The sequence below is a fragment of the Trichosurus vulpecula genome, chromosome 4 (genome assembly GCF_011100635.1).
Source record: "Trichosurus vulpecula isolate mTriVul1 chromosome 4, mTriVul1.pri, whole genome shotgun sequence".
Classification (NCBI taxonomy): Eukaryota; Metazoa; Chordata; class Mammalia; order Diprotodontia; family Phalangeridae; genus Trichosurus; species Trichosurus vulpecula.
The window spans coordinates 144,457,306-144,484,327 of NC_050576.1; the positions used below are offsets into that span (position 1 = coordinate 144,457,306).

The following is a 27,022-nucleotide window of genomic DNA, read 5'->3' on the forward strand; positions in this document are numbered from 1 at the left end:
CATTTTTCTTTATCATGGGCTTGTTTCCTGGGGTTTTACAGCACCTTTTCCTTCAAAGCCTCAAGATACAATTCTTATTAAAACTTGACTCAACAGGTAGAATTAACATATTTCTTAAAAAATTATTCAAATCTACTTTATAAAGACAATTTCACGAACATCAACATCTTTCAAAATGAATATTTTCCTTTAATGGAATAAACATTCCATAAAAACCCAAAAAATGTGATGTCAGCAAGGAAATAGGTACCTGGTAATATGTGCTCAGTTCTTTGCCATTTGCAGTAAAGGTAAGCAACCCACTGGCAGCATCCACTACACAGCCGATCTCCAATCCATTATTGTTGCGTCCTTGCCCAGGGCTCATGCTCTCACCCGCACACACCATATAGCAGTTGCTGCGTTTGATGCTGAATTTCAAAAGACATTTAATCTATGTACACCCACAGATACAGCAAACATGTACATTTTGCACACTAAACCTAAATTATACTGCGCAAGCAACAAGCGCATGCTGTAATGGGATAGGTGCATAATGGACCTGATTCTGTGGTTCTGAGCAAAACTTGTTGACTTCAGTGGGAATTCTGAATCAGGTCTTACACTTTTCTAAGTTTCATACCTAATAGGGACAGGTCAACAAGTTTGAAAAGTAAGAATTGACCTGCACCTTCCCTCAAAAAACTCAAACCAAACTACTTTTTTCTGAGGTTCAAAAAAGTTTAACTATACATAAATAACAATTATAATAACTTTCATTTTCATGCCCTTTCCTCCTTGTTATGAGTCAAGAAGTATTTCTTTCTACATACTATCAAAAAGACTGCTTTATTACATTGGTAGGTAAACCATCAAATATTCAAGATCCACAAAATTTGGCTATACGTCAAAATCCCTCTATAGTCAACTCCCAGTCACCTGTAATATGGGATGTGCTTTGCAAAGATACAAGAAAACTCAGTGACAACAATGAAAAAACTGATTTTAGCCATTAGTTTTAACATTTTGCCCCACCATTAGCCAGAGATGGTAATAAGCAGTAAAGCTGACTTCTTTCCCTTCTTCTGTCACTCCCAGTACAAGCAGAGCAAAACAGCCAAAGTAAGGCAGGAGGAGGGAGAGGAGTTAAAATGAAGTGCTTGGATAATCAGAAACTAGATAATAGGCCTCTGAATAATCAAGAGTTGACTCTCTCTCTGTGTGCCATCTATATGACTGTCTCCCCAATAACTTCTTCTACATCTCCAACCCACCTCCTCCCATCCACACACATCAAAATCATCTCTCCCACTCAGCAGGCCTATCCTTACAATAGCTATTTTCTTATTATAGGAAACTCGTTAAATGGTCACCATCTCTGAAAGCCAAAGGTTTCCCCTGAGAAATCTACTAGAAGTTTGCTGCTCCTGCTCCCATACTAAAGCAAGGCATTCCTTCAGAATTGTACTAATCCCACAACTTTTCAAGCTCTTTTATATGAAGGCACGGGATAAAGTTTCCCAGTAACTGAAAATGACATTGGGAGGTACAGGAAAGAAGCAACAGTATGGAGAGCTCTTTCCAAGAAAACCTGCCCCAGCAGACCAGAGAGGATGGATGGGCACAGAAGTGGATGGGAATGGTTAGATCTTCTCTTGTTTTATTCTGCAAGGAAGATAAAGACTTCTTCACTTTTTTGAAGGTTTGGTTTGAGTTTGATTCATTTTTACAAATGGAAAATAAAGATGGCACAGAAAGATTAAGTGACTTACCCAAAGCCACACAGCGAGTCAATGGCAAAGCTGAGAAAAGAACCCACTACTCCTCAGTCTCCATTCAAATTCTAGCCACCTACTCTAAACTATTATCCCACATTTTCTCCACATTTTTCTCCCCACCATGACTGACCATTTCCCAAAATGCATGTCAAACTAACCCTAAATATTTAATAATCACTCATCAGAAATACTTCAAATCATGAATATAGAATTTTTTGTTCCCTCCCACCCCATAGTAAATCAAGTACAAAGCTACTTGAAAATACAATTATTACTTATAGCAGATAAGTGTTCTCTAATTTAACAATATTATTTTCTTTAGATTCAAAACCTTGACTTGTGGGAAAGGGTACCAAAAGGGACACAGATATGAACAGCCAGGTTAAATTGTTTCTATTCAATGACTATTACCTTGGACATTAGATTCAAGAAACAAGTTTACAATTCACCAACACATGCAAAATTTATGTTAAATTTTATTCAATTAAAATAAAAGTAAAGGAAACAAACCTTTCATGTACTTTTCCTTTTTCATCTCCCAGAGTAACTGTTACTGTCCGAACTCTGTCCAAGTCAAAGACTGTGTCATACTGATGGAAATCTGATGTAATCCAGCCTACCCAAACATTAGCAGGTTCTTGCCCAGGAAAAATTCGCACAGAATAATAATACTGTAAAAATGTTGAGAATAAATTATCAGCAAGATAATTGGTTTACAAAATGGTTTACAACAATACATTAGATTTAGTCTTGACTTTCGATATGCCTAAAAACATTCATTTCTTCTGCTAAAGACTGCCTAATCTGATAAACGTATTTTAGCAACAGAGTAATAATTTCACAAAATAATATATGTATGATACATCAGAAATAATGAAAGAGGAAAAGACTTATTTGCAAGGAAATATGCTAAATTATTTGTGGGCTTTTTTTCATTCTCAAGTATAATGGATTTGAAATATAAACGTTATTTCGTTTTGCCTGCAAGCCTCTGAAACCTCCAAGCCTGAACAAATGTCTTCTTCCTTGAGGGTGTTTTTAGAATATGATTTTCAGTTCTTGTGAATATATCTTCCTTTTCTTAACTCAGGAGTTAAATATTTCACTGCTTAAAACTACAAGAAATTGTTCCAACCTCAAGTTTTTTTAAGTATACAAGAATCTGAATCAGACACAGAGATATTATAACTGATACTGTTTTTTCCTTTTAGGGTTTAGAAGAGGGAAGTCAAGACAAATATACTGGCAGGGGAAAAGTGGTTCTTGCCTAAATATGGAAAACCGTAACACTTCATTCTCATTTTTCTACCACCTTATCAACTGTATATCAGTCCCTTTAACTGGTTCCTTGTCCTCTTCAATTCAATTCAAATCAAAAAATATCTATTAAGTTCCTACTATATGCATGTACTGGAAATACAAAAGCCAAAACATCCCTTAAATGTGGATGTCTCCTAAGGTTTTGTCCTTTGCTCTCTACTTTTTTCTCTTATTTCTCCCCCTTGGTGAGCTCACCCCTTCCCATAGTAAAAATCTTCATATCTATGCAGACGATTTTCAAATCATTATTTCCATCCCTCAATCTTGCCCCAGAAATCTGGTCCCATATTTCCAGCTCTTTGTTCAATGTCTTCCTGGGAATTCAAACACAACAGGCCCCAAATGTTATCATCTTTGCCTACAAGATTGCCCATGCCCAGAATTTCTCTATTTTTGTTGATAACATTACTGATCCAGGCTCATCACCTTGGAGTTGTCTTTAACTTTTTCCTCTCCCACACTTTATATACCTAATCAGTTGCCAAATCCTGTTGCTTCTTTCTGGTTATTATTTCTCATATTTTTTTCCTTCCTATTTATTTCCACAGCAAACTACCTAATTCAGACCCAGAAGACTAAGTGAGATTTCTCAGGCAAAGAACCATGCTGAAGAATACTAGAGATTATATGTACTTCTGAAAGTCAAGTAGTATTGTATAATTTTACAAATAAATTATGCAATAAAATCTGAACAGATAGTCTCATTTTCTCCTGGAAGTATCTTTTCTCAAATAAAAATTTCACTGTGTCATATTTGCCTTCCTCTTTGGGGAGACAAAGCCATATGCTACAAAAAATGATCCTTAAAATTTTATTCTTAAAATAGAAAAAACTGAGTAACCATTTTTGAAAAAAAATTTCTGAAATTTGGGGAAATAATATGTGCCATTGTAAAATGTGAAACAAAGTAACTAACAAATATAAATTTAAGAAAAAAAAACCGACAAAAGACAGCAATTTCATACCGTAGAGGTCTGCATCAAGTAATCATAATCATCCCTGTCATCTGCAAGAACGTCTTCTGTGAGTCTTGCAGAATGGCTTGTGCTATAATCTGGTTTTGTCCTTCTGAGCATAAACCTGGAAAGTGTTAAAGGACTGAGGAATGAACATAGTCACACAGTACTGACTTGTATAAGAAGACACAACACCCTCTTTTCATATGACCTATAAAACATTACATTTGGCTCAGATAATTCCATCACCTATACCATTATCCATAGTTTATCTTTGTCACTGGAATTCTTGGTGGAAAATCATCACCACATTGTCTTAAAAGACTTCTGATATTATGGTATCAGCTACAGCTAAACTGGAAACATAAAAATATTAAAATGGATGCACTTTAGGTTTCAGTCAAGACTACTAATCTTCATATCTTCTTGGGGGAAAATATCTTTCTGATATAATGGTCTGTGTGACTTTGGATAGATCAGTTTAACTCTCTGAGCCTCAGTTTCTTTATTTTTAAATTGAGAATACTAAAAATTTCTCAATCATAATAATCCTCAATAATAACAATTTTTCACTTAGTAGCTTTTAGGAATACGTTAAGTGAAATGATTTACAACTTTAAAATTCCATACAAAATATGAATTATCATTAGATTCAAATGATATATGTAAAATTCTTTATAGACCTTAAAGTGCTATATAAGATTTATTGTTCTTATCAAAAGAATTTGCATTAATTTTAAATGTGAATAAGCTATTAGATTGGAAGATCCCTTACCTTCTTCTATAACCTGCCCTCCCTCACAAAGGCTGACTACATAGCTAAAATCACACTTTAAGTGTTAATGACCTTTGTTTCAGACGAGAAGGTTTCTCCTGAGCGTAATCTTTGTGGTTATTGAACTCTGGTTTTGTGGCTTCTTTTTCTTTTTCTACCCTGTCAGGCACCAAATGACCATGAGCTGTCTTCATTAGAACTTCAAAATCAGAATCCACATCATAATCCTCCAAGTCATTCTTCGGGCCAAAGAGGCTATTGCCTGGTAGCCCTCCTGAAGCAGTTTTGGAGAACACTTCTGCACACTCAATAGGCATGCTTAGGCGGTAAAACATGATGTCTGTGCTGCTGTTCTGTGAACTGAAAGATTTCTGAGTAACCTTTAAACATGGAGAGCTGTCTATAGTGCCGTCTATCCTGGTCACCTAACAAGTGAAAATAACAATAATTTAAATCACATCTTTTCTTTCTTTTTAAAGATTAAAATGCACTTTTGCACTTTCCAATCTTCACAAATTGCTTCAACTTTAAATTATTTTTCTAAAGGATACAGGTGTAAAATAGAGAGTACTGAAATCCCATTGGGCACTAGAGGGCAGAGTGGACCTAGATTAGGAATTCCCGCTCTAGTCATTCCTCTGCCTAGATCTTATTGGGATCCTCCCTTCCCCTTAACTTCACTGGCAATTCTCACTTCTCTTTTCCCCTTTTTTCCTCCTGTTCAATGCTAAACATACATGTTCATGCTCAGGAAAGGGAGTCCAGAGGGCCTGCTCTTCTATATAACTGAAGCCTATGCCCAACTTTCCCAACAGTATTGATTCTGGGCCCTTCTAGCCCCCCAGTTTCAGGGTTGACATGACTGCTCACATTGTATTGCTGAGTAAGACATTATCAACTACAAACTTTCCATTGAGATGGAAGATCACCGGACAATACAACCTGCACAGCCCCTGTGCTGTCCAGACCTCTTGATGTTAACATTCACTCTACTGCTGGACCCTTTGGAACAACAGACCTTACCATATGCCCATCAGCTGCACAGTAAGGTCCTTTGGGCTTTTCCATTCACCCTGTACCTGAGGCCTATATGCACTGTCACCTCCAATTGGGAAGTGAGTTGTTTGAGAGTAAGGACTATCTTGCTTTTCTATTTGTATATCAAGTACTTATCACGGTGCTTACCAAAGGGAAAACACTTAATAAATAACTTTACATTCATTCATTCACTGGGCTGATTCATTTACTGGAACAGGAGATACACTCTCAGTTCTGTCATTAATTTGATGAATGGTTTTAGGCAGTTAACATAAGTTTTACTTAACTCCTTACTATAAAAAATGAGGATAGATTAAATTGAGCAGGAAACTGTCTACAAAAGAGAAATAAGTCATTCTTCATCAATGAGATCAATAGCTCTATCAGTAATGGTATTTGGAAAAGTTCTTAACAGCAGAGGCAAATCATTTACTGACATTGGTTGGCTATAATAAGTAAAATTCAATATTGTGAATAAGTAAGTTATTACTCCTGAACCAACTGATTAAGCATTGCAGAAATATAAAAAGACATACAAATCCTGCATTTTTAATGAGTTAGGAGAAATCATGACATCATTCTTACTATTAGAGCAGAATGCCTATTATTAATCATTTCACTTACAAAGTATTTTTATTCTACCAAAGGAAGAGTTATCTAAAAAACTAATTCCTGAAAAAGAAAACCCCTTAAAGATATGTATTTATTTGACAGCTAGCTGGGCAAAGAGGAAATAAAAACTTACAGTCAATTCCACAGTAGGTAGATAAAGAGAGCCCAGAACTAGGCAAGAGTATACTAGGAACAGGTAAAAATCGGTGGGGAAAAGTAGCAGATTCTGAAGGCTCACAGGTGAAAGAAAATTGGAGGCACAGCAGGGTAACAGGTTAAAAGCATCACAGGCTAGTTCCCATAATAGAATCTATATTATATTTCTTTTTGAATTTCTCTTATCTTTCATCATAGAAAACTATGCATTTCCCCCCCAAAACGCTAAATAAACATCTGAGGAACTCGATATAGAAAACAGACCTCAATGTGTTCATGGTTTGATGGTACTTGAAGAAACTGAGGAAGCCTTTTGCTCAGCCACATTGTAATATCCCTGTTTGTGTTAACAGCAAATGGTTCATAACCCTCTTGTAACCCACAGATGGTGAAATATTTCAAGGTGCTGACATCCTTCCCAAAGTTCATCCGTCCCACTTGAGCCACACCTAGGCTGCATACTGGTATGAATCCTGTTGGGGGAAAAAGGACAGGAGGAGGGAAGAAAAAAAAAAGAAAAACTCAAAATTTACATGATAACTTTATTACATATCTAAAAGGAATAGCAAGCTGTACATAATAGATTTGCAATTTCATGTTCAATTATCTTTTTTTATACTATGTTACAAAAGTCCTTATTTTATTCTATAAATTGAAAACAAAATAAATATTACATGGAGTGGAAACTTGGCCAATATATTGGTCCACCTCCCCCCATTTCCCCCCCACACACACACACCAAAGATCCAAAGATCCCTCAGGAATTGAGTGTGACATTTAAAAAGCAGTGTAACAAGAATATATAGATATAGATATAGATATACACATATGAGTAAAAACAATACTGTGACAACCATCCAGTTTCTTAATAACTAAAGAATATTCTTTTTGAGAGTAAATCTTTTGGAAACATCAATTTCCAAGTTTCAGATTTGCAATGGAATAGTGACATCTTCATTGACAATAAAGAATTGAGAGCTTTTATTTATTTTTTTTAACTAGACAGTGTCCAATATTTGGATACGGAAAGAAAACTAAATGTAAGAAGGTCACCTTTGGGAAAGCTGACAAACGAGGCTGACACCAAGAGCTGTCAGCCAAACAAGTGTAAAATAGTGAACTACAATGAGGCAATTTTATCAGGGAGGTCAGAGTTTCCAACGACACACATGAAACCAAAGAAATGATTCAACTAAATTATACTTCTAAATAAAAATGGGTCACTGTTACATAGTTAAAACTCTATGTGTGTCTCTTTCTTGTTTACATGCTAAAGACCTACTGAAATTGCTGACTGCCCTCTGCTGCACAATATAGTGAAAAAAGCACTTGGAGACAGAAGATCTGCATTTAGTCCTGGTTCTGCCACTCTATCCTCTTCATTAAAAGCAGTAATTTTGTATATTCTCAGAATTTTGCCCACTGTCCCGGGCATAGTAGGTGCTTAAAATGTTTGAGAAATTGAAAAATTATAATTAGATGCACATAAGCGTTAGAAAATCTATCCATTATTGAATGTAGTATCAAACTAGGTATTTTCTATGTCTATAATTTAACAGATACTTTAAAAATGAAAAAAAAGATGAGAACAGCTATGTCATAAAGAAAATGTGACCATGTCACACACTACATTTCATCTCTTCTTTCTAAACTTTTCATTTTAGAAAAAAAAGATTAAATGTACACATTTAAGGTATATTAAAGGTATATGAACTGATAATTTGAGGGTATAGTTTATGTATTTATGTGTCAGCCAATCTTTAAGGCAAAATCATAAATAAGAAAACAAGATAAAAGTTTTGCACTACAATAATCTACTGCATTTCCCCACAAAATCATCACAGATTTTATGGAAATTTTTTTGCAAAAAAGTAGGATGCAACCATTATGTGAAGCTTTAAAAAAATTGTGCCTGTATTAATTAAAAATCATTTATTACTAAACTGTATAGCTGGCAGACAAACTTTTTAGTTTAGCTAGCATGGGAAGATGCAAATCTTAACATATCACATAACTTACTCATGGCAGCTTCACCTGCCTGCCTACTCCCCTTGCGCCTGAGGCTCTTCACTGAGTTGAGTGACAATATAGTTAGTACTGCAGCACTATAAACAAACTGTGCAGGTCAGCTTTCAGGTATACACTGACGATCCACGTGCACTGAGAATTCTAGACTTGTGGCTCACAATGTGCAAGAGATAAATGCATATCCACATACCACTGGGGAATATACTGATGCTCTGTTTACCCTTTAAGTGGAATGATGAACAGAATTATATTATATCAAAATTATGATGAAAGATTATAAACCAATTTTTGGACTGAAAAACAAAAACAAAAAAATGGTGCAATGATTATGCAGTGAAAGACAGTAGATTGTTCTGCCAATGTGATTTATGCCTCTTACTTTATTACATATCAATTATTAAAATGCAATAAAAATTATGCAACTGGCAAACAAGCACTAGGTGACAAAAATCAGATCTAATAATTTATAATGCTACTTGTCCTATTTGCAGTCATATATATGTGTTTATATATGTGCTTATCAATTGGTGCTATAAACTAGAATTCAAGAATTTATGCAGCTGTTTTCAAGGAAGTATCGATGATTACCATCCTGAAACAAAATAAGAAATTGTAGCTAAAGCTAAAGCTATGATAGACATTGATGCACAAGTCAAGGAGAGTTGTTCTTCAAGCAGATGTTCCTAGAGGATCCTGAATAATCAAAGGAAGGATGCTTAAACCATCAAAGTAGATCTGAGGCAGTCTGAATTCCTTTAGCATAAATTGGCATAAGACATTATTTGTTATATAGTGGAAAATAACAAATAGTTGGAAGTGTCACATCAGATTATAGATGTGGGTTGCATCTACCTTATTTGTAAAAAGACTGGCATTTTTTATATTTACTCTACATACTGTATATGCTTATTTTCAGACTACCCATATCTCACAAAAATATAAGGAAATTACCTATAAAGATAAATTTAAATTATCCAATACATGGATATCAGCTTTTACTTCCTACATATTTCCATAGACCTACAAGATCTCATCAATGTGGTTATTCCATCCACAGGCGCTGACTGCAAGCCACCCACTCCTTTTCATCTTCTGTGACTCTTGTCCACATCCTCCCATAAATCCTTCATAGTGATCTATCTAACATGGTGGTGGTTCTTCTAATTCTCTTGACATTATAAATATACCAATGAAGCACACAGCTCATTAGTTATCCCTTTCTGCATTCTATTTCCAATTTTATCTCTATCTGATGATATCCTTTATTTACCACTTTTCATACAATGCTTCATTTAGCAAGAGTTGTGTGGGGTGTTCAGGAGAAGTAGCACCTCTGGTATGAAGGCTTGCTGAGCCCTTTTCAGGGCAGCTCATCCACCTTTGGTGCCCACCTGATTCACCCAAGTCTCACCTGTGGCTCCAAAAAGCAACAGCATGTGTCATGGCCACACCCCAGTAAATCATCTTGGGAGACAGACTAAACCAAGTTGAGCATAACCAACAGGCCTCAAACCTATTGGTGAGTTAAGGGGATATCCAACCCAAGAATGTGAAGACTTAACCCAGAGGAATGGGTGGATGAAGGCCATGAAGGCAATGGAATCTGGAGCTGTGGAAAACTTAGAACTTGGTGAGACATGAAGACACCAAGGTCATCTACTGCATCTCAAGCTATTGCCAGTCATCCTGACTTTTACCTTGCCACTGGACTTCGATGATTCAGGAAGAGAGAACGAGGGTGACAACTTTGGACAAGTCTACCTCACTCAAATTCAATTCATGCACAAATCAAGACATTACCTTTGATGTCATTGGTCCTCTTTGAAACTGAAGGACAAACAACAATCATTTAGCAACTTGTTATATCCTAAAAACCTCCACCATGTACCTCTCCATTGCCCAGTGGGTGACTATCAATTTTAATTCTTTAGTCTGTATATCATCACCAGAAGAATACTGCTATGAAAAAGACAGGCTTCTGTTTTAGGACAAGATCAGGGTCATTAAAAGCACAGTATTTTCTAAACTATAATACAGCCCTTTCTCTAACTTCTATTCAAATCTGGGTATAGTTCATCATTCACATGCAGTATCGGCAGCTCTATGAGGGGGCCATTTTAACCAGTGAAATCAGAAACAACAACAACAAAAAAAACAAAAATGCAAAAATGTGCACTAAATAGACAGTAAAAAGGACATTTGTTTACAGTATGAGAACAAGAAAAAAAAGGCAGAGCATCACCTTGTTCAACCTCAGCTGTGAAAATGTATGTTGGCCAATTCAATTTTTTTGCTACTCTGCCATGTTTCCTAAAAACCACAAAAGTGTCACAGAGTATTGATTTTGTAGTTACAAATAAATTTTAGCAAGTAGGTAAATTTGTAAATACAGAATCTGCAAATAATGAGGACTGACTGAACCACATTTTTGTTCAATTACTCTCAACTTGGTGGGTACCCAATTAGTTTCCAATTCTTTCCATCACAGAAAGAGTTGCTATAAAAATTTTTGGACATATAGATCATTTTCCTTTTTCTTTTATCTCTTTGGGATATAGCCCTAGTTTCATAACTTCAGAGCCTTCCCTAACTACTTGCTCTTCCCTCACTCCATGAATCCATTCAGTTGCAAGTTTTGTCAATTCCATTTCTGTAATATAACTTCCATATATACCTTTCTTTTCATTCACAAAGTCATCATTCTGCAATAGCCTCCTAAAAGTCTGCAATCCTTCCACAACTGGATTGCAATTAGAAAATACAGGTCTGATTATGCCACATTTCTACTCAAGAAGCTCCAGTGAAACTTTCTATTGCTTCTATAGCCAAATAAAAACTCCCTCATTTAATATTTAAAGTTGTTCACAAACTAGCTCCAATCTAATCTTCCAAAGTTGTGGTAAATAAAGTTGACATTTACAAAATCAATTTCATTGTTTTATAAACCTCCCTATCCTTGAATCAGGTCTTATTCTCCATTCTGTAAACAAATTATATAACCTATAAATTGATCAAATCTCATTCATTTATGCCTTAGAATAATCAGGATATTGCTAGTATTAATATTACAAAGCTATACACATACAAAGTGGTATTTTCATAAGCATTATCTATCAAGTTTCTGTTTTCCTTGCCTTAGGCATGAGATTTCAGAGCAAACTAGGTAGTTTGATAATCTTTATTTTTAACATAATGATTAAGAAAAACCCAATTGAATTTGAATACTTGTTAAAAAGGTTTTCTTTTATGATCAAAATATCAAGTAAGTCCAAACCAAAAATTTCAATAAGCCCTTATTCATAAGGACAGATGTATTATAAGAAATAACAAGAAAAATAGCAGTTTTCAGGGTCCTAAATGGAAATTTAATATCTGTAGGAAAACTATGTTACTGTCTGCCATTAGTTTCCTGATTCACACAAATGAAAGATATTTATGCCCCATGGAAGTACAAACTGAAAAATAAGGAACTTTTTCTAGAAATCAATTTCAAAAACATCTGATCAAACAAGCTACATGGCATACTTGTTATTTGGAGATGCAACTCATCTGTTCATTTACCCTGAAACAGAAGAATAATGGTATAAAGGATTTTGAGCCACCATGTGGCAAACTTGTACACAAGTACTTACCATCAACAACCTCAAAGTCCTTGAATGCCAGTTCTGAACCAGAGTCATCCAGGAGGATTTCACCATTCAGGGTGAACATCATGGTGTGTTCATTCATGTCAACCATGCAGCCTACAACATCTCCCGCTTGCCATGAGCGCCCATAATGCTCACTGCCCTGATGCCAACGCTGTGCCTGAGAAGGAACCCAGGATCACTTTCCACAGGATTCAGAAAATAAATAATTCCACCACTTCACCCAACCACCCAACTGTACTGTATCTACTAGGTATGAAGCATATAGTTAATATCTAGTTCTTCTCATATGTGTATAAAAGGGTCCCCAACTACTATGCAAACATGCAAGGTAACAATGAATATCAAGTAGTCTTTATTTTACACCACAGAAAATGTAGAAAACATATGAGGACTCAAAGCAATTCATGAACTATGAATATAACTCTCTTCTCTCTTTGGTGAATCCCAGTTTCCTTTAGGCCTCACTGTGATGTTAACATATCTGAAAGATATATTCTACTCCCCTCATAAGGGAAACAAACTTGGAGTTGCTAAAGGGGTAACATTCTGATGAGAACTTTGATTTCAGGGGTGCATATATAGGGCTCTAGCCTTATTGTACTAGCCTAAGGGCTTGAACTCTTTCACATAAGGAAAAAAATGATGGGTCTGCTATCAATCAGTCAATGAATAAACATTTTTAAAGTGCCTGCTATATGCCAAACACTGGGGATACAAAAAGAGGTTTAAAAAAAATCCTTCAAGTAGCTTACAATGTAATGAGGGAGATCAAATGAAAACAAATATATACAAAGAAAACTGTATACAAAATAAATAAGAAATAAGGTATAAGAACAATGGAAAGGTAGGAGGGGGCTAGATTATGAAAGGCTTTGTACAGAGCATTTTGTACATGATCCTGGAAGCAACAATGTACCACTAGAAATTTTTTTTGAATCGGATGGTTAGATAATAAAAAGAACCAAGAAATTTCCATATTATAACACAGCATGGACATTTTAAAAAGAGATTCAGTATACCGTAAGTCAAGATAACAGTGACGATCCAAAGAGCAATTTCCCACACTTTCCTGTAAGAGTGATAACTCTTTTCTATGGAATTGTGAGTAGTGTAACCGAGTTTTACTAAGTGCAATGTTGATTCCAAATGACGAGGTTTTGGGGTACTGGGACCTCGAGAATGCCAAGGCAAAGTCTCCTAGAATGCATCCACACACTCAAGCCTTCTCTTAATCAAGCTGCAAATAGTTTACATAACATTTCAGCAAAGCCAGCAAGGATCCTTATGGGAACCTGCGAGAGACTGAGGATGGCACTGGGTTTTATATGGAAAAGGGACATGGGAAAGGAAAGCCAGGGATGCTAATTAGGTAATCTAAGAGTCCACGTGTTTTGGGGAGCTATAGATGGGAAAGCGTAGGGAGTGTATCAGATATTGAAGGAGTTGTCAGAGGCATGGACCTTGGGGATATGGTGGGAGAAAGTCCTTGGGCCAGCCAGGAACAAAAATCCTTGGGCCTGGCACTCCTCTTATCAGTTCTGATAATGTGTTCTACAACAAGAGAAAATTTTCTCACAGGAAAGGGTCCTACTGAGAAATTGGGAGGCTTCCAGAGACATGATCTTAGGGCTGGGGCCAGAGCACCCCATCACAAATATTCACCTAATGATTTAGAAATATACGTAATTCTTTTTAGTTTATCACTCTACCGCTTTTATACAGTCACCAAGCAGAACTAAATTATTTTTTTTAAATGAACTATATACCATATTGTACAGCAGATTTAATCCCTGCCCATCTTCTAATAGAAATACAATCTTCACACTACACATTTCATGTTTTTGATGTGCTTTGATATGACATTTTCTGATATAAATGAACACTGGTTTTTTTTTGTTTTCCTCTGATTCAACCACATTGTTCTAGCATGTTTTAGGTTTTCCCTATGATCACCATAGACAAATGTCAATGGACTAAAAGCCATTTGGGCTACCAGAACATTAAAAGTAGTACCAGGAAAAAATCCATGGTGACTGGATTCTGAAAATTAGATATATGTCATTTCCGAGACACTTAGCACAAAGCAAAGTATACATACCTTGAAGCCATCAAAAGCAAAAGCGCGTTCATCAGAGCCAAGCTCCTGATCAGGCTGGCAACCTGGTCTACTCCAACCAACTCTCATGTCTCCAGCAGTGACAGCCTCAAATTCAAAATACCATCTTCCTGTCTTCACAGCATAAGTCTTCTCAGCACGGAAGATTCTGAACTTTTCTCCCGTGCCACTGCACACTTCAGTTCTAGTGGCTGTTTAATGTTAAAAGAATCTAGTGATTATTTGCTAAGTAAGTGAAATAGAAGGAAGAATTTTCACAGCTTTGATACTTATTTGAGTAAACACTATATTGAAAAGAATCTAGGGATTAAATTTTTTAGGTCATAATTCTTCAAATAACAACTAGGATCAATAATAGTCTAGATCAAAGAATGTTTCTATAATTGGTTTTATCTGATATAGTTTTTTTTAAAGTTCTGTTGGTGTTTTATTTTTATATTACAAACATTTGTAGATTATTCCCACTTCATGATAGGTCTCTTGGAAAAAAAATTAAACAGCTACATAAACTAATAATAAGATGACTCCATCTTAAAATGCAAGCAAAATTTCAAATCTGTAGTACTACCTACAAATTTTAAAAAATTAACAGCAATCAATTTTCTCTCCTTCCCAATTCCTACCCCGTTGGGGAAAAAAAAGGAAAAATAAATTTCTTTTCACAAATATGCATAGCAAAAACATATGACTATTACAAATTATACAAGTAGTGTGTGTGTGTGTGTGTGTGAGAGAGAGAGAGAGAGAGAGAGAGAGAGAGAGAGAGAGAATCAACTCTCTATAATGGATAGTATATTTCATCTTTGGTCTTCTAGAACAATGAATTATTACTGCATTGGTCACTATTTCCAAAGCTTTTAAGTTGTTTGTTTTATACTACTGTCATTATTGCATAAATTGTTCTGTCAGTTCTGTTCATTTCATTCTTCATCAGTTTATAAAAATCCTCAAAACTGTTCATTTTTATAATATTGATATTATAGTACAAATTGCTCTTCTTGTTCTGTTTACTTTATTCTATATCAGTTCACAAAAGTCTTTTCCATATCTATTTGAAATAACTTATTTCCTCACTTCTTATAGAACAATAGTACTTCATCATATTTATCTATCATATCTTATTGAACCATTTCTCAGATGTTGGATATTCTCTTAGTTTCCAGTTTTTTGCCACCACAAAAAGCTGCTATAAATGTTTCTGTATATAAAAGAACTGTTTCTCTTTCTTTGATCTCTTTTGGGAAGAGATGTAGTATAGCTAGGTCAAAAGGCACACATATTATTTAGTAATATTTTGTGTGTAATTCCAAATTGCTTTCCAAAAATGGTTATATCCATTTATAAGTCTACCAACAGCTCATCAATGTGCATTTTTTGCCATAGTTCCTCCAAAATATATCATTTTCTGTTTTTGTCATCTTTGCCATGCTGATGAGTGAGAGGGAGAATTCCAGAATTGCTTTCATTTGCATTTCTCTAAATAATGGTGATAAGGAGATTTTTTAGCTGTCAATATAATACTACTACCAATATGGTGAATATTCCCCAATATACAGAACTTACCAACTCCAACTACCTTTCAGACATCTTGAACATGATTTCCTTAAGCTTAACATGTCCAAAACTAAACATTCTTTTTCTCCCCTAAACTCTCTCCTCTTCCAAACTTTCCTATCACTGCCAAGCATACCACAATCTTCCCTGTCACTCAGGATTGAAACATAGATAGAAATCATCCTCAACACCTCACTAGTCTTTAACTTCACCCCACCCCCATCCAATCTGTTGCCAATGCCTGTCACTTTCACCTTTGTAATACCCTCTTCTCTAACACTGCCACCACCTTGGTGCAGACCATCATCATCTCATGCCTAGACTATTGCAATAGCTCCGCCAGTGGCTCTGCCTGGCCACAAGTTTTTCCCCAATCCAATCCATGATCCATTCAGCCACAATAGTGATTTTCCCAGTCCAACTTTGTTATTTCTGCCCCACACTCAATAACAGGAGCCACTCAATTCCCTATCACATCTTGCATCAAATACAAAATCCTCTGTTTAGCACTGAAAGCCTTTCATAACCTCACCCCTCCTCCACTCAATTTTCTTATACCTTAAAACAAACACACACACACACACACACACACACACACACACACACACATACACATGTTCTTCAATCCAGTGACACTAAACTCCATGCTACTGCATGAAAAAGACATTCCCTCCCTCAGCTCTAGGCAGTCTCTCTGGCTGCCTACTATGTCTGCAATGCTTTTTCATCACTTGGCTTCAAGTTCCAACTAAAATCTCATCTTCTATAGGAAGCCTTCCCAATCTCTCTTACTTATACTGCCTTCCCTCTATTATTATTTCCTATATATTTCATATATAGCTTTTTTGTACTTATTTGTTTGCATGTTGTCATGAGGGCAGGAACTATGTCCTGACTTCCTCTGTAGCCTCAGTACTTCCTGGCACATGATAGGCACATAACAAATGAATATTGACTAACTGTTAAAGAAGGAATTTAGTAGCATTTCTTCTTTTGCTATTTTTGCAAGCAATTTAATATTAGAATTAATTTTTCTTCGACTGTTTGAAAGAACTCAATTGTAAATCCATCTGGTCCTGCTTTTCTTTTTCTTTGGAAGTTCTTTTGTATCTTGTTCAGTTTCTTTCTCTGATATTGAATTGCTTAAATTCTCTAGTTCCTGTTATGTTAATTTGAATATTTCATATTTTTGTAAATATTCATTTGTTTCATTTAAGTTGATGCTTTTGTCGGCATGTTTTGGGCAAAATGGTTCTGAATAACATTTTACTTTTTCTTGATTTGTTATGAATTCTTTCTCATTTTTGATACTGGTAATATAGTTTTCTTCTTTCTTCTTTTTAATCAAATCAATGAATGGATTGTCTACTCTATTGATTTTTTTAAAAAAGCTCCTGGTTTTATCAATCCAATAATTTTTTTTTCAAATTTTATCGCTTGATTTTCATAATGTATATATTGGTATTTAATTGAGGTTTTTAAATTTACTGGTTTCTTAATATTTTAGTTGCATTCTCAATTCAATGATTTATTCTTTTTTTTCTTAATAAGTGTTTAACTGTATAGATTTTCCCTTAAAAACTGATTTAGCTATATGCCCAAAATTTTGGAATGTTTTCTCATTGTTGTAACTAGACTTAGTGTAATTTTCTACCCTTTCCATTCAACAATTCCACTTCTAACCCAACAATTTTTTAGGATTACATCTGTCTCCAGTTGATTTTAAAACTTTTTTTCTATTGCCTTTATTTCCTACAATTTTTAGTGCCCTGTGATCAGCAAAAGATTTTCTACACTTGTTCATGAAGTTTTTATACCTTAAACTATTCATTTTTTGTAAATGTGCCATTTACACCTGAAAAACATGTATACTTCTTTCTTTTTCCATTCAATAATCACCACAGATCTACCATATCTAATCTTTATAAAATTTTATTCAGGTAGTTAAATTTTTGCGTGTATTTCATGTTTAGATTTGTCCAGGGTTGAAAAAGGTAAATTGAAGTCCCCAATTATTATGGCTTTGTTTTCTTTTTCTTGTTTAGTTGATTATTTTTTCCTTTATGTATTTAGAGGCCATGCCATCATATGTGTATAAAAATATATATACACATATACATTAAGAATTGAAATTACTTCATTTTTATGTTACATTTCAGCAAAACATATTTTCCCTTTTTATTTCTTTTAATTAAGCAATTTTCTGTTGTCTGAAAACATAATTTCAACACCCACTTTTGTGTGTGTGTTCAACTAAAGAATAATAGATTTTGCTCCAGTCCCTCATTTTACCAATATGTGAGGTTTTATGTTTCAAATTAGTTTCTAGTGTACAACTTATTATTACATTTTACTTTCTAATCCATTCTGCTAACTTCTTCAAATTTACGGGTGGGTTTATTCCATTCAAAATGACAGTTGTCATAGTTGATTGTTTATATCTCTCCATTTTGTTCTCCACTCTCCATCTCACTATTGTCATATTTTTTCTCTATATTCCTCTTTCCATATTTATTTTATTACCCCCTTTTTCCCTGTTAATTTTTTACTATCCCCTCTCAAACTTATGATTTGTTTTGCTTATGATTAATTATTTCCTGAATCTACCTTCCCTCTCATATTCCTCTTTCCCCTCTTCCTGTTCCTATATATGTGTCTAATGAGTTGAATATATTTCTCAAGAAATTCAGTGTATGTATGTGTGCTCTGCTCCCTATTTTGACCAGTTTACATGAAAGCAAAGTTCAAGTCATGACCACTTCCCCTTCCCCTCACTCCTTCCGTGTTTGCATATAGTTACTTATACAACCCCATTATTTGTTCCCTCAACTTTTCTCTCATTTTCCCTGAGTGTATTTTTCTCCCCTTCACTTCCATTTTCATTTTTCTTACATCTTCAGAACATAACAAAACTATATACCTTTTGCCTCAGTTGACTATATCTATACCCTCCCTGTAACAATTAGATTTTAAAAGATCCTTTTTAAAATCTCCATTAGAATGTAAACAGTTTGTCCTTTCATAGTTACTTCTGATTGTTCACTTTTTATCCTTTTATTTTTCTCTTAATTTCCAAGAGTATATTTCAAAATTCCTTTTCACTGTCCTTTTTCATAAAGAATATATGTAAAATACTCTATTTTATTAAAGGGCTTCTTTTTTCCTTGTAGGATGATAAGGGTCAAATAAGATAATGCATATAAAGTATTATATTTTATATGTATTACCTTATTTGATAAGTATCAACAATTATTTCAGTGACTTGTCTTTTTCAATAATTTTCTCATTTACAGTTATTTTAATGATTCATAAGTAATGGCAGGGGCATCTCCTAGCCATGTTTGATTCATGATTGAGAATTCCCTGGTTAGCTTCCAAGCCAGAAGAACTGATGACATAGGGTGCCACATGTGGTAAAAGAAAAGAAGGCTTCCAAATGGCATTGTCTTGGATGCAATCCTCCAGGCAAAAAGATGTGATTTCAGTCAGGGGTAGATGAGAATGCTCCTTTCCTACCTTGGGGCAGCTGGGTAGTATAGTAGATAGAGTGCCAGGCCTGGAGTCAGGAAGATCTGAGTCCAAATACAGCATCAGACACATCCTACTTGTGTGACCCAGGCAAGGCACTTAGCCCTACCTCAGTTTCCTCATCCATAAAATGGGGATCGTAATATCACCTACCTCCCAGGATTGTTGTGAGGATCTAATGAGATAATAATTGTAAAGTGCTTAACACAGTGCCTGGTTCATAACAAGTACTATATAAATGTTAGCTATTATTACTTATGATTGCCCTGAAATTATGGTACTAGTGTCCACCTTTCTACACATGTAGAGTGGACTCAAATAACTCCACTTATACAAGTACTCCTGCTGGCTTTCACCTCTCCTATATGTTTCTTTTCTTTAAGATCAACTTTTGAAGCACAGAAAATTCTGTAAAGATCACAGCAGTAGCACCTCTAGTTTTCCCTTTACCCGTTATCTGAGTGGCATGGGGTACAGTGGAGGTAGAAAACTATTTAAACAGTGGCAGGATCCTTCTGGCCTGGTGCAGCCCTCTTCCTCAGCTTCCTCCTTGGTTTGTTCCAGACAGTGGCTGCAGCCTAGACAGACTCTCATCTAAGTGCCAGACCATGTAAGAGTCAGCACATTTAGTCCCTTCTTCATCATCAAGTGGCTCTGCAGAATTTTAGGAGTGGGGAAAACAGGGGATAAGATGTACCAGCAAGCTATGGGATCTAGTTTGCATCCATATCAGAGGCCCATCTGTCAATTCTTGCATTCTTGTTGGGAGAATGGAGGCTGATGGGGAAGGGTACATTTTTAGGACTAGCATTCTCCAAGTGTTAATTTATCTTAAAGCTTTTACCTTGTGGGATTTCGCTCTGTCTTATCCTATGGTTTCACTATAATTGATCTACATATAATGCATAATTTATCTTTTAGTGATTTTGTGAAAGTAAAGACTAGGGGATGGGGGGCGTCCAGTCATCCACTGTGTTATTCAAATAATTCTAGTTAAACCTTTCCCTGATGACTCATATCTTCAATTATCATGGTTTTTTTTGTTATTGTTTTATTCCTTACCAGGTTATGACTTTCTTTGTCAGGGTTTCTGACTCTGACATGTCAATTCCACTTGCCTATGAAGCTCAGATTAATGTCCTGGGTACTTCTACAGAGATAATTCCCACCTCTAACACATACAACCTGAGTGTCCTGTTACTCAACCTCTCAATGTCCCAGGCAACTCTCTAAAACAATAATGTACACAACATTGACCCATTCAGCATTGAGATAGGGAGTTTCCTCACAAGGAGTTCTCTATAGCAACGTTATCACAGGTAAAGATTAAAAAAACAAAACAACAACAAAAACCCTATTAATTTCCTTATACTCACCTTATTCTGAGGACTGAGCTCTTTGTTCCTATGCATAGTAATAGGGCCAACATTCTATTAGGTTTTCCAAGGGAAGTATTTTTGAGGAATTTGCAAGAAAATTATTTATCAAAAAACAAAGTAAGGAGTGGAAACAAATGAATGTATAAAACAGAGGAGTACTAAAGATATTAGAAAGAGCTCCTTGAACTTCACTTAACTGTAAAATAAGAGTATTAGTATTTACTATTTACTCAAATTGGATGTCAGGATTAAGGGTTGAATTATTTGAAACTATATTGATGAAAGGCAATGTATAAATAAAATGTAATTTTATAAGCAGAATTTAAAATAATATTAATTCCCTGAAATAATTATATATTTTCCTAAGGACAAAACATTATAGACGTGATTTTTACTTTGAAATGCAAATTCACAATACGGATCAATAAATGCTAACTCTAGCCCTAATGACACATATATAAAACGTAAAGAAGGGATTACTCAAGAGACCATTTCCCTGTAGGTTATATTTATAGCCATGTTTCAGCTGAAATACTTATATTATGCCACATTTGTAGCTTTTAATTGACTTTTCCTCCTGCTTTCACATGTGACTTTTGGTAGATATTACATTGATAATAAAAGCAAACAAAAAAAAGAGAAATACCATGATCTTGATCAGGAGCTTCTAGGTTGTAACCATAACCCAATAGTGTACGGACAGCCTCCCTGAGGCTATCTTTATTTGATTTCTTGGTACGGTCATCTAGAAGAGCATAGGGAACTAAGCGAGGGTTTCTTCGATTCTTTACATCCTAGAGAAGGAGAAAAGGTGCAGAAATCATCAAAGTACTACAGCCTTTGGCTATTGAGTATATCAAATTACAAGGCTTCTGAGGCAAAAGACTGATCCCATTCCCATCCCACAGGAACTACAAACACATGAAAAATACATTAATTAAGTGAGTTAATGTACTGAATTAAAACTGATTATATGAAATCAAGACAAAATGTAGAATAAACACTCCATCTAGTTTAACAAACTCACTTGATTTTGAAATCATCTGCCATTGTAACAAGGCAAGAAATCAATTCAGAGAGCACATAATTTAGTTGTACATATCACTGACAAATCTTTACAACAAGAACTGGCAAATAAGTATTGGTCACTTCAGTAATCTTCAGGTAATGTGCAAGCTGAGGCTGTCTGAGAAAATGAAGCAATTTCAAGCACTTGAAAATATTTTAAAAGCTACTATATTGAGTTTGTTGATATTAAATTAAATATTTGTATAATAAAAACTTCAACAACTCGTTTTAAGTTTTCTGTATTACTAGATAACTAATTGCAAAATGATCATTTCATTAACACTCTATCAGAAGAATAATGTATGTTTGACTGTGGCAGTCGAGAAAAAAGAATGAAAAGATACATCCATGCAGAGAATTCATCAACCATCAGGAAAGATGGCTCAGGTTTGGAAAGTTCACTGGAAACCACGTGTACACAAGGAAAGACAAGGTGAGATCTTTGTCTTTTGATGCCAGGTTTTTTCGGTGGAATTCTTTGCATGTGAGAAATTGCCAAATTTCATTAGCGACAAGGACCATAACTGTGATTTAACTGTTGTAGGGATCTCACAGGGGAGGTATCTAGAGCAAGAGTGTCAAGTATATGGCCCATAACACTCCCAAGAACTACCTGAGCCTGATTAAAAAGTAATTAGGAAATATTTAACAAAAGAAATATGAATACAACACAAAATAGATAATATTAATACATATATATATATTTAATTCAATATGCAGCTGCAAGGATTGCTATATATCAGACCTGCATGACTTGAAAACTTCTTCAGATAGAAGATAGGTTAGACTAGACACAGACTGATGATGGTTGGTTGGCAAGGGTCACATGACAAACAGGAGAGTGCACAGTGGTAAACCTACATTTTTCTACAGGCTGCTCAAGCAACCTGTGGGTCATATGTTGTACAGGGCTGCTATGTATGGTTTAACAACCCTTCATTTCTATTTGAGTTTGACACCATTGGTGTAGAATAATAAGAAGTTGTTAAGGGTCATACAGCCTATACATATCAAAGGAAATGAACCAAGATCTTCTTGGCTTTGAGGCCAATTCTTTATCTACTACATCACTCTACCTTTTTCATTAGAGAAAGTATGATTGTTATAATCATCTGGTCTTGACTTTACTATTAGCTGGCAATTAACTGAGGACATCATCTAACCTCATCTATAAAATGGGAGGAAAGCCAGACTATGTCTAAGGTCCAGTTTAGTTCTAAAAATTCTATGGTACTATGATTACCATCTTCTCTAAATTCCTCAAAAAAGGAAATTATTCCTAATACCTCAAAATTACAAGCCTAAATTGGTGGGAGCTCCCAAATACCTGTTGGATGCCATAAGTCCAACCTTGTCTGATGCGATCTCGGGCCCATACATTGTGAGCATTTTCAGCCAACTTGTCCACCATTGCTTCTTGGGAGGGGGTGAGTTTTATAAAGCTCAGATCCATTGGAGCAGGCTTGTAACCACTTGTTAACTGATAACTGAAAAAGCAAAACACCATTTAATTGGCCATTTTGCAAAGGCAAGGTATAAAATCCCAAACAATTACAAATTATGTTTATATACCCTTGGCCTTTCCCCACCTGCCCCAACCTCTGCAAAGGAGGAAGGGAAAGTATTTCCTTACAATTCTGCTTTGAGGACAAGCTTGTTTTTAATTTCAGTGCAATTGCTGTTATCCCCATTTTGTAGATGCCTAGTAAATGGCATAGTGAATCAGTAGACCAGTAATTCATTATTACAATGCCTAGTGGCTCACTATGTCCTTTCAAATAAGGACATAGCCTCTACTGGAGCAAAAACTACTATGTTGTATCAGTCATACTGCCACCATGATGAAATGTCATTATTAACAATACTCTCATAATTAGAAACATTGCCTTATAACAAGTTGACTTCAATTATATGAATACACTCAATGTCAAATATGAGTTATAGTCTACAAAACAGACTAAATTAATCATAATCAGACTAAGTGATGTTTTTAAGACATGAGTCTGACCAGGTTATACCTCCTTCCCCTAATCTCTTTTTTCTCAGTAATTTTTTCTTTCTCCCTGTTACCTCCAAGATCAAATAGAAAATCCTCTACTGGGCATTTGAAGCCTTTCCCAACCTGGTAGTTTCCTAGCCTTTCTAATCTTCTTACAATTTACTCTCCCTCTGTGTACTCAAATACCCAGCGGCACTGGTCTCTTTGCTGTCCCACACATTCCCATCTCCCAACTCTATGCCTTTTCACTGGCTATCTCTCACACCTGGAAAGTTCATTCCTCCCACTCTTTGTCTCCTGCTTCCTTCAAGACCCAGGTCAAATACTAACTTTAGCGGGAATCCCTCCCTGCCTTTTCTTTACCCTTTGAGTGCCTTCCCATTGAAATTACTTTCCATTTACTATCTATCTATCTATCTGCCTGTCTGTCTGTCTGTCTGTCTGTCTGTCTATTCATCTATCCATTGTGCTGTTAGGGTTACTTGTATGTTATCACCTCTAATTGAACGTGATCCCTTTGAGGGCAGGGACCATGTTTTTGTCTTCCTTTATATTCCCATTATTTAGCCCTGCACCTAGAACATATTAAACATGTTTACTGAACAAATAGCTAGCTGACTGATTGACTATGGAGACTGATAGACTTTAATGTGAGAGAAAGGAATTTCAAATAGTTAAAGTCTTAACCTTTTAGTTTTGACATAAAACCAAATATATAAAAAGTCTAATATACCTGCAAGGAGAAGAGTGGCATTATTTACACTGAAAAAAAATATTTCTACCTTTAATTTGAAATAACCATGAAAACTTCACTTTTATAACCATCAGGTTCAATAAATGTCATCTTGATTCCACTTTTAAAAGCACTGCACATTTTCAAAAAGAACATTCAACCCACTTTTCTTCTTTAAATTATTTATCTAGTCAATAGATAAACTATAGCAAATTCAGCATCACAGGAGACTAGGTATTACAAAATATTCAATATCCTGATAAATGAAGAGGAAACTATCAGAATGCCGGATAAACCCAACTACTTTATCTAACCTGATTTCCTTAGATTTTTAAATGGAAATAGACTATGCCCTTGTGTTATAAAAATAATCCCTTCTCAACTGTAAGCTGTAGGGAAGTTTTAGTATAGATTTTTTTTTTCAATCAGAAAGCTGGAATCTATCCAGATGTGAGAAGTCAGGGTGATAAACAGATTAGAAACCAGTCATTTAGTTAATAAACATTGATTAAGCACTTACTATGTGGCCAGGCACTGTACTAAACCCATAGGATACAAAGAAATGAAAATAATTTTCAAAATAGTTCCTACTGTCAGGGAGTTTTCCTTCTAATGAGGGAGATAATATGAAAATAACCAGGAACATACAAGAAAATTAGAGTAGATGGACAGGTATCTGGGAGGGGGGTATCCAAAAAGGCTTCCTACATAAGAGGGGACTTGAACTGAGTCTTGAAGGAAGCCAGGGAAACCAAGAGGCAGATGTGAGGGGGGCACAGCATTACAGAAATGGGAGAAAGCCAGTAAAGTTAGAGACAGGAGATGGAGTGTAGTGTTAGAGGAACTGCAAGTGAGCCAGTGTGACTAAATCACAAAGTGTGGAGGAGAGTAAAGAGAAGTAGGATTCACTCTGCCCATGAAGAGTTAAAAAGAGTTAATCCCACCTAGGGAATAAGGACTGACCAGAAAGGGAGAATAAATTGCAATTGTTTAGCCTTGAGAGGAACTGATATGGAAGAGTAGTCTTCCCATATTTGAAAGGCAATTATGAAAAAGAGGTGTTATTCTTATTTCATTTGATCCCAAAGGATAGCACTAGGCACAATAAATAGAAGCTGCAGTTAGGCAGATTAAGTTTGATATAAGGAAACCCTGTTTTCCAAAAGCATGATGAGCTGTTTTAAGGGGGTAGTAAGTTCATTGCACAAAAGATAAGGAAGGGATTATATGATCAATTTCCAGGGAAGTTTTAGAGGAGATTCTAACTCATCAACAGGTAGGAGAAGATGACTTCTGAAGTGTGTTCTGAGATTATAACAATCAACAGTCAATAGTCAATAACAATCTAATTTCCTTTGCTCATTTTGATGTCATTGTTACTGATTATTTTTGTTCATAAAAATAACTAAAATATCCATTTATTTTCTCTTCTCATTCACACATTTTTTCTCCTACATACCCATCCAAGTCCAATCTACTCAAAATTTTAAAATATAAGCATTATGAAGTTCTTGTTAGATTTGAATATGTTCCAAAGAAAATCAAGTTATATACAGAAGATCCCAAGGATTGTTCAGATTGGACCTATTAGCTTAATTTCCAATAATATAGTATCATTCTCATACTCAGGCTAGAGACTGCAAATTCTACACACAGGTGGAGTTGAAGATATTGTCTTTTGGTAATGGTTTTACCAAACAAGGGTTTCATCACAAAAATTTACTTTCAGCACAACACTTTCAATTCTTTCAGTCTAACCCCACCCATGGCCTATCCCATACAATCAGTGTTTGGACTATATGACAAATCAGACAAACCAATCACAATCACATAACCAAGATCTAAATCCATTTTAAATCTCTACCTCTATTTTTTCATTATTCTACAAATTTTGTACTTCTTGCAACTTCAATTTTCATTTCTAACTTTTTCCCTACAAAGGAGAAAAAATGGGATCATACCACAGATCGCTTTAAGTTTAAATTCTGCAAACATTAAATGTACTTACAGATAAACAACAAATCTATTGAAAGGTAATATAACCCAGGTTTCAAGGCAAGGTGGGCCATATTACCTGCAACTGCTTATGTTGGTGGACAGAATGCTAACAGAGACTAACTACAGCAGGCAGAATTGATACAAGAGCATTTTTTTAGAGAAGAAACATCAAGTTCCAGACATTCTTTATGATAAACTTCAGAAATATAGCAAGAGAATCGCCTCTCTCCCAAAGTTCTTGTACCAGTTCTAGGAGGAACGGGAGCTTCTGTCAGCATTCTCTCCATTAATTAGATTTTTCCTTCTATATACACAGTTACAGACAAAATACTCCAGGCTCGGCTTGAAACTCAGG

The 27,022-nt window shown here is 35.3% G+C and overlaps 1 protein-coding gene across 5 annotated transcripts in view; it reads right to left on the reverse strand.

Annotated features, from left to right (window-relative positions):
• Positions 1 to 27,022, reverse strand: part of RYR2 (ryanodine receptor 2) — an 828,134-nt gene that overhangs the window by 320,560 nt on the left and 480,552 nt on the right. For 4 of the 5 annotated variants that reach the window (XM_036753924.1, XM_036753927.1, XM_036753926.1 and 1 more), the window contains 9 exons: positions 23,265 to 23,424; positions 21,516 to 21,663; positions 14,391 to 14,599; positions 12,275 to 12,449; positions 6,879 to 7,087; positions 4,881 to 5,233; positions 4,043 to 4,157; positions 2,268 to 2,428; positions 251 to 410 (listed from right to left, as the gene is read on the reverse strand). In XM_036753924.1, coding sequence (XP_036609819.1) covers positions 251 to 410; positions 2,268 to 2,428; positions 4,043 to 4,157; positions 4,881 to 5,233; positions 6,879 to 7,087; positions 12,275 to 12,449; positions 14,391 to 14,599; positions 21,516 to 21,663; positions 23,265 to 23,424 — 1,690 coding nt within the window. The remainder of the gene's footprint in view (positions 1 to 250; positions 411 to 2,267; positions 2,429 to 4,042; positions 4,158 to 4,880; positions 5,234 to 6,878; positions 7,088 to 12,274; positions 12,450 to 14,390; positions 14,600 to 21,515; positions 21,664 to 23,264; positions 23,425 to 27,022) is intronic. The other variant, XM_036753925.1, reaches the window with a different exon arrangement.